This window comes from Cibotium barometz, chromosome 15, assembly GCF_041138505.1.
Source record: "Cibotium barometz isolate CiBa-2024 chromosome 15, ASM4113850v1, whole genome shotgun sequence".
In the NCBI taxonomy this organism is placed as follows: Eukaryota; Viridiplantae; Streptophyta; class Polypodiopsida; order Cyatheales; family Cibotiaceae; genus Cibotium; species Cibotium barometz.
In genome coordinates this window covers 44,058,931-44,069,935 of record NC_141060.1, presented here as the reverse complement: position 1 = coordinate 44,069,935, position 11,005 = coordinate 44,058,931, and the positions used below count along the sequence as shown (strand labels likewise).

The window sequence follows — 11,005 nt, the reverse complement described above, 5'->3', positions numbered from 1 at the left end:
TTATTTCTTTTAGGATTTTTAGAGCTAATATTTTTATTCTAACACTTTCCTAATGTTTCTAGCCTTGTTGTCTCACTCTTCTCTAATTACACTCTCTTTCCTTATTGAAATCTATATTAAAAGAGACACATACATACATGGCTTGGGAAGGACGTTACAAGTATCAAGTCCAATTAATTCAAGAGAAGCGAGCTAAGTCCTTAAAATACACAAAAGTCATAGTAGGAACACTCTTACTGAACCTCGCCATCTCAGAAGCCCAAGACCCTCTGCTCATAATTTTTCTTGCACTGCTGCTTGTTTAGAACATTATTTTCAAAGCATTTAGGTGTCACACCTAATTGACATGTGCATTAGGCACTCTTCTATCTTTTGATCTCCCAAGAACTTACATGATTTCACATTACTCATGCACCAAACACTTAGGCTAGAAACCTTGACATCGAAAGCCCGTGGACCCTCACTGAGTCTCTTATGCAGCATGATAAAATTGCATTAAGCGTGACTAGGGCATTGACATCACATGATGCGGCATTAGGCATGAAAAGTTGTTGAGGCCCAAGCTCTGAAGAAGATCTCATTAACTCTCTAACCTTGAAAAGTGAAGCCTTTGATAAATTATTTGAAGCTCTTTATTGCCCCATGGTCTCCCTATGGTTAGGGTCAGGCAACTAAGGGTCACACATGGAAATGGAGAGTCAAGAGTCATTTGAGGGCCCTCCTATATAATAGGGACATGGGGCACTCTCAAGGGATGTTCTCTTGTGTAGATCATTGTGTCTATTCTCTTGCCATTTCAAGGTAGAGCTAAGTGCTGCTGGAGTGAAATCATATCTCTTGGTGGTATGGGACACTAAGGTAAGATATGTGATACTTCATTGTATTTATGTGTGTACCCTTGGGCTCAGGGGTGGTTAGGTGGATGAGTATATGCATGGTTCATGCATGGTTATTAGCTAAAGAGATCTTTAGGGTTTTAACACAAGTATACACTACTATGGCTACTAAAAATATTCAAATATGGAATCACCCATGATATTAATTCAATTTAGCATGGAACAAAAATTAGGCATCCCCAAGATATGTAAGAGGATAATCATGTAACATTTTCTTAGCTTTGAAAGAGAGTTGACTACTCACTAACATCTTGGATCCACAAAAATAAAACACAAGCTATACATGTTAATGGGGTGAATACTATGAGTCTAGGACACCTTCATGGAGAAGGCATTTTTACAACATGCAGCAACATTAACTAGTGCTAATGGAAAAAGGGCAAACAAGGTTGAAGTGTGATCTTGTCCATGCAAAGTTAAACTTTAAGAAGAATGAGTGAAGCTTGTGGGCTTACTAATGTGAGGTGGGCTCATAGATGCTGATGAAGGCAGTCCATGAGCCATGGACAACGTCGACACACTTGTGATGGCCATATCTACTGCTCAAATATGTATGAAAGACCCCGAAGTGGAAGTGAGAGCACTCGATTCTTGGCTATAGCAAGGCAATCCATAACATTTGATGTTGTCTTCTTATCTCGTGAGCAAGATTCCATGTGAAATTAGGTTGGGTTCACACTCTTCCGATGTGAAATTAGATTGGGTCCACACTCTTCCGATGGAAAAGTGAAGCCACTCAAGAGGCTAGCTCTAATTCACACACTCTCCATGTTACTAGTGTCCACTAGCAAAAAAGGTGTCCAACCTTAACCCCTTAATGGGGCAAAAGCCAACTTTGCGTTTTGCAAAAAGATGATGTCAACTTACAAGTGGTGAGGTTTGAACTCAGGCACTTATCAACAAGCACCTTTACCACTTGGCCTAGAGTGATTTGATGAAAGCTATGGTGGGTGTGAGTAACTTTTTGTTATTGCCGTTGCTTAGTGTGAATTGCCTGGTGAGACCTCCTTGTGAAATATTTTGCCGGTATAGTCTGAATCGACCCCCCCTTAGGATTTTGTGAGGAAATCATTGTGTGCACAAGATCTTTGCTACTCCTCACATGTAACTTGATGCAAAATCTAACTTTTTGTTGCAATTGAGGCTAATACATCAACAATAGACCCAACCTACATCATGGATCTGCATAAAAAAAGTGAAACCAAATTGCAAATGACATAACTATCACATATGCAAAAAAAACTAATGGTGTTGTAGCGTGCTTTTGTGCCCCCCATCTTCCCACAATCTCGGATTTCGCTCCTGACTAATTTACTCTTTAAGTGGCATGCATGACCACCATATCGGAGTGGAACATGGAGCGTTGGTTTTCATGGTTTGGAGCAGGCTTGATTTTTTGATGGGCACCCTTGCCCGTACAAATTGACGGGTTTGGTGAAATATTCGAGTGTAATTTTTGAAAGGCATTAAAAAAATTTGCAAGTATTTTAGGGCCAAAATGCTCAAAAACGGGCATGACGCCCATCAAAAAGCAACTGTGCTTTGGACCGTGTGAATTGCACCTTAGAGAGGCATGGGTACGAAAGCTAATCCATCCACGTCATTGGGGCATCATAATGTTATCTCATTTTGGATCTTCATTTTCTTGATAAATACCCACACCTACAGTCTTGGTTAATCAGCCGGCATTTTTCAAATACACAGAAAGCCCATCGGCAAGTTCTCCTGTGTTTTTTGTCTCTGTGTTTGTTTAGAGCTTTTGGCTTCATGGCTCGCACCGCACATCAACTCCGTGCACGCAATGTCAAGAATGGATCCGTCCGTCTCGATCGCCACTCAGGTCCGCCCCAATCCGTCATATCGAACCTGAATTCTTGTTTTTCCCGTCGAGTTTCCGTCGTTTTTGTGCACATCTTTTGATCCCCATTTTTTTCCCTTTGCCCTAATCTCCGTAGTCCTGTGCAGAAGTTTCTGTCGAGTTGATCCGTATTTCCGTCGTTTTGATGGTTGTTGTAATCCTAATTTCTGTCATTTTGAGCGATTTTGTTTTGACCGGTTGCTTCTGTCGGAACTTTCTTCCCGCATAATAGTTGTTGAGTGCTCAACAGTTTTCTTTTATGTAATGCAAGCTCTATGGCTATGGATTGCAGGCAGTGGAAGGCTTGGCGCACCAAAGAAAGGTCTGTTTAAGGGATGCATAGATCCATTGTTTTTATTAGAGTAAATAATGCGTAGATCTCTGCCATAGTCATAGATCTAAGCACGCTTTACATCGATTAATATGTTATTTTATGTGCAGGTGGCGGTGGGGCTAAGTATACATGGGGCGTTGCTGGAAACCAAGATGATTCAACCTTCACCTTTGTGGATAACATGGATCCCAACTATTCCGAAGATGACGAGGGGTTCTACATGTCCCACAGGTATGTCCATGGTAACCATTTTTTGTTTTTTTGTTTTTAGTTTCTGTTTTTTTTTTTTTGGGCTTGCTGTATACCACAGTTGCTACAGTTTCCAAGCCCACGGATGCATTTGGAAGCACATGCTGGTTACATAAAACTCCCACCCATGGGATGTGCAGGGAGTTGGATGGCAAGATTGTTCACCCAACTCCCTCATATGTGGCCTGGATGGGCAGGCTTGGACATGAAGCATTGTGTTTGATCCTTTATGTAATGGTTTCTTGACTTGTCATGTACTGTGTACAGAATGAAGCAGGAGTCCACCAAATGAGAGGGATTGTCGGCAATAAGAGGATGATTATCAACTCATCATCCTAGCCTGACTAGCAACATTTTGTGAAAGCGATTTGGGGAAGTTCTCGTGGAGTGACTATGCTTTTCGAAATCAAATGTATATACATGGTAACACTAAAAATCTCACACATTTCCTCTTACAAGTGTGACAAGAGAAATGCTGTATGAGAAAGTAAGTGTTGATATGCAAGGACTTGCATGGACCCACACAGTAGAGTGCTTCACTTTGGTCAATCTACAGAAATTGCATGTCTCATTGTCTTCAACCTGGTTGCATTCCTTGTTTCATTATTGAATTTGCATGTGAGAAGCACCTGTGATTCATGAGGGTGATGACAAGTGAGGCTTGCTGCCCCCATTGGTGCCTGCTTACTTTCTGACAGCCTCATTGCTTCTCAGCTGCATAGATCTGTGGCTCTATGAACTTGAGGTTCCAAAAGCCACTAGGTTAGTGGGCTTTTGCTACACCACACCTGGCGGGACGGTCCGGGTCGTCTGGCAAGGGCTGGTCCAGGTGCTTGCAGCCTTGGGCAGGCAAGTCAATCCAAATGCAGCTGTCTGTTTACCAAGAGAAGCAAACAACCATTGGCTGACTGGATTTTATTTCTATGTGAACGGGAGTTGTCTAGGTCAGGTCAAGGTTAGGATGTGGATATGAATCATGAAAAGTCAATTATGACATGCCACGTAACCGTTTGCCCTCCTCTCTGTACAGTAGTGCGCAAAGTCCTCCACTACTTGTTACTTTTGGATTTATTTCGATGTGAAGGGCAATTGTCCTGGTATGAAATGGAATGTCTAGGAAAAGCTGATGGTGATTTAGCATGCCAAGTTTGTGCATTGTGTGAAGGCCTTCCTCAGCTTATTTCCACATTTCATTAAGTAGCGTTGATAGGTACACAACAAAACTACTGCTTTGTCTTTGACTTTTCTTGCAACAAACCTATCAGATGCCTTGAGATTTGATAAACTTGTAGCCCTGTTGCTCTTTGTTTCTTGCTTTTGATATGGTACATATTGCCTTAGCATGACATCTTCTTCCACTCTGTCCCAGCATTTGCTTGCATCAAATCTGTTAGTTGCCCTGAGATTTGATAATAAGGTTGGATCTCCAAGGCTTTGTAAGCCAGTCCTTGATTCCCTGATTGTTCAATTGATGCCCTTGTCAAGCAAGGTGGTGTGTTCCAATTTTGGAGTGCTGGTTTGTGACCAATATAGCTGCCAAGAAAAACTCCTTTTTGGATACTTGTGGTTTAAAAACAGCCTTCTCCCCAGTGTATGGCTTCAAATTGGGTGGACGAGGCCTTGCATTGTGTTTGGTTGAGCGGTTGTCGGAACATCATCTTGATGGTTTTGTAGCTTGAAACTCCTTTTTAAGAGTCATGGCTTTTAGTAACTTGCAAACTTTTATGGTTTGAGTTGCTCTTGCTTGAATTTCTCCTTGTCCTTATGTTGCTTGTTGTTCCCTTTCTTAGAAACCTTTGAATCCTTAGCAGTGTGGAGGTAAACAAAACAGAGAGAGATGTGTAGCCTTGTTACAAGCAAAGGTTGAAGTGCCTGGATGGTTTCAAACCATCTATAACCGATTGACTTGCTTCTTAAGTTCTTCCTTTCGGCATCTTGTGCCTTGTTTGTAGGTAGTCCAATGGAGTAAATTTCTTTAAGATGGCTCGCCGTTGTCCATCGTATTATAAAACTCCATGATGCCTCAAGTCATTTCACCACAAAGTGTTACATTGTTAAAGATTCTTAAACTAGCTCAAATTGGCACTAATGCGATCCCTCGGAGGTTCCAAACAATGCACTCACTTCAAGGGTGCAATTGTAGTTTGTTTATCCCTTGAACATCATAGGATTCATCTCTTTAAAGAAGCGAGGAGTATCCCTCTACTAGAACTATATCTGAGTCCCTAAATGTTAACGGTCCATTGTTTGGTTGTGTTGGTTGTCACTAGTTGGGCATTCTCTATGTTTTCGGACCTAAGGATGAATTCCATATTGTGGACATGACACCTCATGGCAAGAGCCTTACGTCTCGGTTAAGGGGCATGTGGAATGGCACCTCCTCGTAGGGGGGTTGATGTCTGCACCAAGGGGTAGTAAGTTGGATATGAGAGGTTGGGGATTTTGGCTTGCGTCTATATCCATATTATGGTAATCCAATTGGCATAGGGACGTAATGTCCATCCTCGGATTGAATGCTAGCTTCAATACCACTATAATAGGGATGGGTGATGTGAATGTATGAAACCCACATAAGGATTTACTCCTCTTTAGGAGAAGATGCTCGTTTTTTATGCTTGTACACCACGAATGTTTGTGATTTGAGGATTTAAGTATGTAGTCATTGTTGTTTGAAGAAGATTAAACTTTAGTGGCCTAAAATGTAAGCTACAAGCAAAAAGAAAGGGATATTGTCTAACATATTCTATGCATGGCATACTTGCATGGGTGGGATTGTTTTTGCGTGAAATACTTGCAAGATTTGTGAGCCTATGATGGGCAGGGGATACTCTCTTGTGATCTGTGCACGTGAATTTGTATTGACCTGTGTAGACAGGTGGTCGATGCTTTGTTTAAGCTTGCTAGAGTTAAGAGCTCACTTTGTTGCTTTGCAAGTGCATACTTCGTTAAAGTACGAAGGCTGGATAACTTGTAAGTGGGTTTGGCAAGCACACTTTATTAAAGTGTATGTGGACATCTTATAAGTGAGTTTGGGCAATTCTTGGATTATGGTTGGCTAGGCTCTCATGAGTGGGGCACTCTTTTAATTAAACAAGTCTAGACAAACAAATGGGCACCCTCTCCACTTGTGGGAGAGATGTGGCCTTTGCTTATGAGGCACTCTTTTAATTAAAAGAGTGTGGACAACCAAATCCACTTATGGAAGAGGTGTGGCCTCTATTGAGATGGCCCAATGGTCACCTTTTCTCACAATGGAAAGGCTTCTTTTAATTAAAAGAGGTGTGGACAACCAGATCCACTTATGCGAGAGGTGTGGCCTCTATTGAGATGGCCCAATGGTCACCTTTTCTCACAATGGAAAGGCTTCTTTTTTTTGTAATAGAAGTTATATTACCAATAATTATTGGGCACCCTCTCCACTTATGGTAGAGATGTGGCCTTTGCTTTCAAGGCACTCTTTTAATTAAATGAGTGGACAACCAAATCCACTTATGGGAGAGGCGTGGCCTCTATTGAGATGGTCCAATGGTCATCTTTTCTCACAATGGAAAGGTTTCCTTTTTTCGTAATAGAAGATGTATTACCGATAATTACCGAGCACCCTCTCCACTTATGGGAGAGAAGTGGCCTTTGCTTATGAGGCACTCTTTTAATTAAAAGAGTGTGGACAACCAAATCCACTTATGGGAGAGGTGTGGCCTCTATTGAGATGGTCCAATGGTCATCTTTTCTCACAATGGAAAGGCTTCTTTTTTTCGTAATAGAAGATATATTACCAATAATTACTTTGCAAATGGCCACCATGTGATGTACTAGCTTTCCCTCACTAATTACTCTAAACCACAAGTGTGGTGGAAGGCTTATTCTCTCTATCTCTATCTCTCCCTTTGTCCCTTGGAAAATAGGCACTCTTTTCATGAGGTAGAAGTAGATAATTTTAGTCCATGCACATATCCTTTGCCACACATTGTTGCTTCTCTAATCCTTGGAAAAGTCGAGAAATTTTCTTGAAAAATATGCACTTTTTTCATGAGGTAGGAGAAGATAATTTTAGGATTTTTAGTCCATGCACATTCCTTTTGTCATATACTCTTGTATCTCCAATCCTTTGATTAGTCGAGAAATTAGTGCGCTACACTACAGTTGAGATGAGCATGCTCGTCTCTGACCTCGGCTCAAAAAACAAAAACAAAAAAAACGACAGTTGAAAATTTAGTGCTACACTACTACTTAGTTGTTATCTTTTGGATATCTTTTATCATTTGGAATTCAATCATTTAAATGGTAAAAGTGAAATTCTTGGTTTATTTAAATTAATGGATATTTTTATTAATTTTTTTAAAAAATAGATAAATTTATTTTATGATAAAAGAGGAATTTTCATGACAATTGGAATCCAATCATTAAATGAGAGAAAATTTTAAACTTATTAAAAAAATGGATATTGATATTTAGTTAAAAAAAGAATTTTTAAGATATTTAAGTAGAGAAAGAATTAAATTAATTTTTGGTGACAAAAGAGAAATTTTTACCAAAATTTTACTTAGGGAATTAAGATTGATAAATTAAGTGATAGAAAGAATATCTTTAGATATTTTATGTGGTTAAATCACTAAATTGATATTTATCCAAAAGTAGATTAAATAGAAGAAGAGTATTTTCATTAAAAATCGATATTCTCATATAAAACCAATTCTTAATCTATTATGGTTAAGAAGGAAGAAATTCACAAAGTTAGAATTTTCTTATGGTTAGAAGTTTAGTAGATGTTTATCTGAAGAAAATCCTTAGAATCAAAGCTAGAACTAAATCGAATGATTTTGGTTAGACCACGACTATGAGAGAGACGGTCAGTAAACTACTTGTCAAAGTTGCTTTCTATACGTTCTGATTAATCAGTCTGGGGACATTCACACGCTAGGCACTATAAAAAAGAAGAATGTGGGCATCCATATTCTTTGAGGATTTCCCAGAGAATTTTGGATATTGTAGCGTGAGACAGTTGGTCGTGGAAGCATGTTGAAGTGATGAAATTGAGGAGAGGGTAGTAGGAGCGGGGGAGGTGATGGCATGTTGTTCCTAGCTTTTAGAGAGGATGAACAAGTTATAGACTCTTCGTCCTCCTCCTTGAGCTAAATTCAGTGCCCAAAAGTGCTTGAGTTTGTAGATGCGCTAAATAGCATTGCTCACGTGTTGACATGTGCTCTCTTGGACATCTAAGGACTGACGGACTCAAAAGCAAGAAAAATTACACAAACAGTAAAACATGTAGAAACATACAGAAATAGCAAGACGCATCGTGGTTGCCAAAGTGTTATCGGGTGGTCGCTATCCGATAACCTACTGAGGATTCTCTGGTTATGTTTCAGCTTACACGAGTGTAGCATCGAACAAATACATAGACAGATGCAGAAGACAAAGTATAACTTAAATCATATGAGATAAAAATACCATTTACAAGAGATTAAATCGGCGCTTATGTATTACCACATAAAAAGAAAGAGCAGAGACAGATATACATAGTAGATGCTTGATTAATTAAAAACTGGCTAATAATCAACAACCTTTGCTTGGATTTCCATTACAAATTTATACTGCTAAAGGCATAGTTACAATAATAAGTTGCCGTGCTATGAGCAATGGCAGAGTTACATCAATCATGGCTAAGATGATGAGTTCGTTACAAATGCCAACTGGCCCATGACTATAGTGTTCTGACCTATCCGACTGTCGACTAGTCCGGCTATCTGGACTCGAATAGCGGTCATTAGAATGCAAAGTAGAAGGAGAGTTGCAACTCATGCTACCACTAAAGCATCTAATTTGAAAAACCAAGAAACCCCAGGACATGTAAGGATTGTATCCCCTAAAGAAGCCCCTAAACAAGTACGTGCAACTAGGCACTCATCGCGGAAGAAAAAGGCCACAAAGATTGGAAAAGGGGATAGCCATGTGGGTATAAAGAGTGGCTCTAACAAGGGGAACACCCCCAATGTGTCATCTTCCTCATTTGACGAGGAAAATATGCTACCTTTTGTCCTACTACTAGCAAGAAGCAAATAGATCCCAATCAGCTATCCCAAAAGTTAGCCAAATACCCAAACCCCATCGAGGAGAAGGGAAAGCTAAGGGCCACTGAGGATCTAGTCATGGAGTGTCAAGCTCAATTAGAGGAGAAACCTCAAAAAACACATGCTATGTGGGAAGTTTCTGTATGCCAAACTTACAACTAACCAAGCAAACCCAAGAGCTTGATAGAGGTTCCAACAACCAAGTAGTCCTTGAGAATCTCCCTTGAAAAATGGAACTAAAAGCCATGGTAGTCCCGCACCAAGTAGATCCTGTTTGCTCCGTATCTCAAAAAGTTTAGGGTCGATCACCCAAGAAGAACTGACACGGAAGGTCATATCTCGATACCCTACACCTAGAAAAGCCTAACCACGAATAGGGATAATTTGATTCATCAACCCGCACCCATTCCAAGAGACATTACAGGTATTTCCTCCTTCCTTTCTTCACAAGTCCAGATTCCCATTGGCACCTTATACTTCAAGGTAGCCCGAGTCTATGAAAAGATTTGAAAGATTGGATGGAAGGACGGTTTGGAGTATGAATGGAAGAACAGGCAAAACTAAGGAGCTCCAATGAGACTAATATGAGGATGGATTCATAGAACTAGATCGAATCCCCAACGTTCCCACGGTCTGAGTAAATAGGTTAGGGTAGTATTTTGAAGGAGACGAACTTAATACATCATTGCCCTTAACTTTTGATGACCTACAAGACAGTCATCCTAGATGGTGGGCTGGAGTAAGCATTGTTACCAAACAATGTTGGGAAAAATGGGGAAAACCTCCCATGGATGACATCACATTAATCGTGAAACTTAATGATGTGGAGACATCGCAAAGCCCACCTATCCTAGATCCAGAAGACTCTGAGAATTGAATGCACATCCTTGGTACCACAGACATACTTCCAAAATGCACAGGTACTACATTTGCCACAGCTAATGGGAAGGAGATCATATCTCTCTACATGCTCAGCGCCACATGTACGCCTGATACTTGAATCCATGTCAGAGGTCACATAGTAGCAAGGGAGGGATGCCACCTGAAGGAGGTCTAGGGAGAAAAAGCTTTACATCGGATCCATTTTACCCCCACGATGGCTTTGTTGCCTATTGAACACCTGTGAGCGCAAGAGAGGAAAGACCATTTATGGGGAAAAAAACTCCTGCAAACTCATAAATCCAATGGCTTTGTAGGAAGAGAGGCCACTACATCTTCCCAATAGAACCGAAAGAACATTGGTTGAGGTATGTGGAAGCCGTTAACACACATTCCTACTTCTGCCAAGTATGGCAATACAAGCTCGACGAGTTCCCAATTCCAGTTAACACCGTGGCCACGAAGGAGGATGAATCAAATGGAGGAAGAAAGCGCTAAAGCTAAGGTGACCAAACAAGTTCCCAAACACTTTAGGGCGTACAAGGTAGGAGACCATTTTGTATAATACGAGAAGGGCCAAAGAACCCATGATGGGAATCTAAGAACATCATATGATGGTCTGGCCAAGGTCAAGGAATTAACCTGGCAGGCCCAGGGGAAGATCCGAAACCCATCTACATAGGGGAAGACCTCTCTAGCGGAAGAACAGAAAGACCTT

At 40.6% G+C, this 11,005-nt stretch overlaps 1 protein-coding gene across 1 annotated transcript; it reads left to right on the top strand.

The window, feature by feature from the left end:
• Positions 1-2,558: 2,558 nt before the first annotated feature.
• LOC147631345 (uncharacterized) lies at positions 2,559-3,905 on the top strand. The gene is made up of 4 exons (XM_086809747.1): positions 2,559-2,736; positions 3,047-3,076; positions 3,196-3,319; positions 3,605-3,905. The coding sequence occupies exons 1-4, from the start codon at positions 2,664-2,666 to the stop codon at positions 3,627-3,629; spliced, it is 252 nt and encodes an 83-aa protein (XP_086665873.1). The 5' UTR covers positions 2,559-2,663; the 3' UTR covers positions 3,630-3,905.
• The last annotated feature ends 7,100 nt before the right edge of the window (positions 3,906-11,005 follow it).

Bases quoted from the DNA above. Each gene is read 5' to 3' on its own strand.
- LOC147631345 (XM_086809747.1), top strand. From the start codon at position 2,664: ATGGCTCGCACCGCACATCAACTCCGTGCACGCAATGTCAAGAATGGA. The intron at 3,077-3,195 runs GTCTGTTTAAGG...TTTTATGTGCAG, and splicing joins GCTTGGCGCACCAAAGAAAG to GTGGCGGTGGGGCTAAGTAT. The intron at 3,320-3,604 runs GTATGTCCATGG...TACTGTGTACAG, and splicing joins GGGTTCTACATGTCCCACAG to AATGAAGCAGGAGTCCACCA.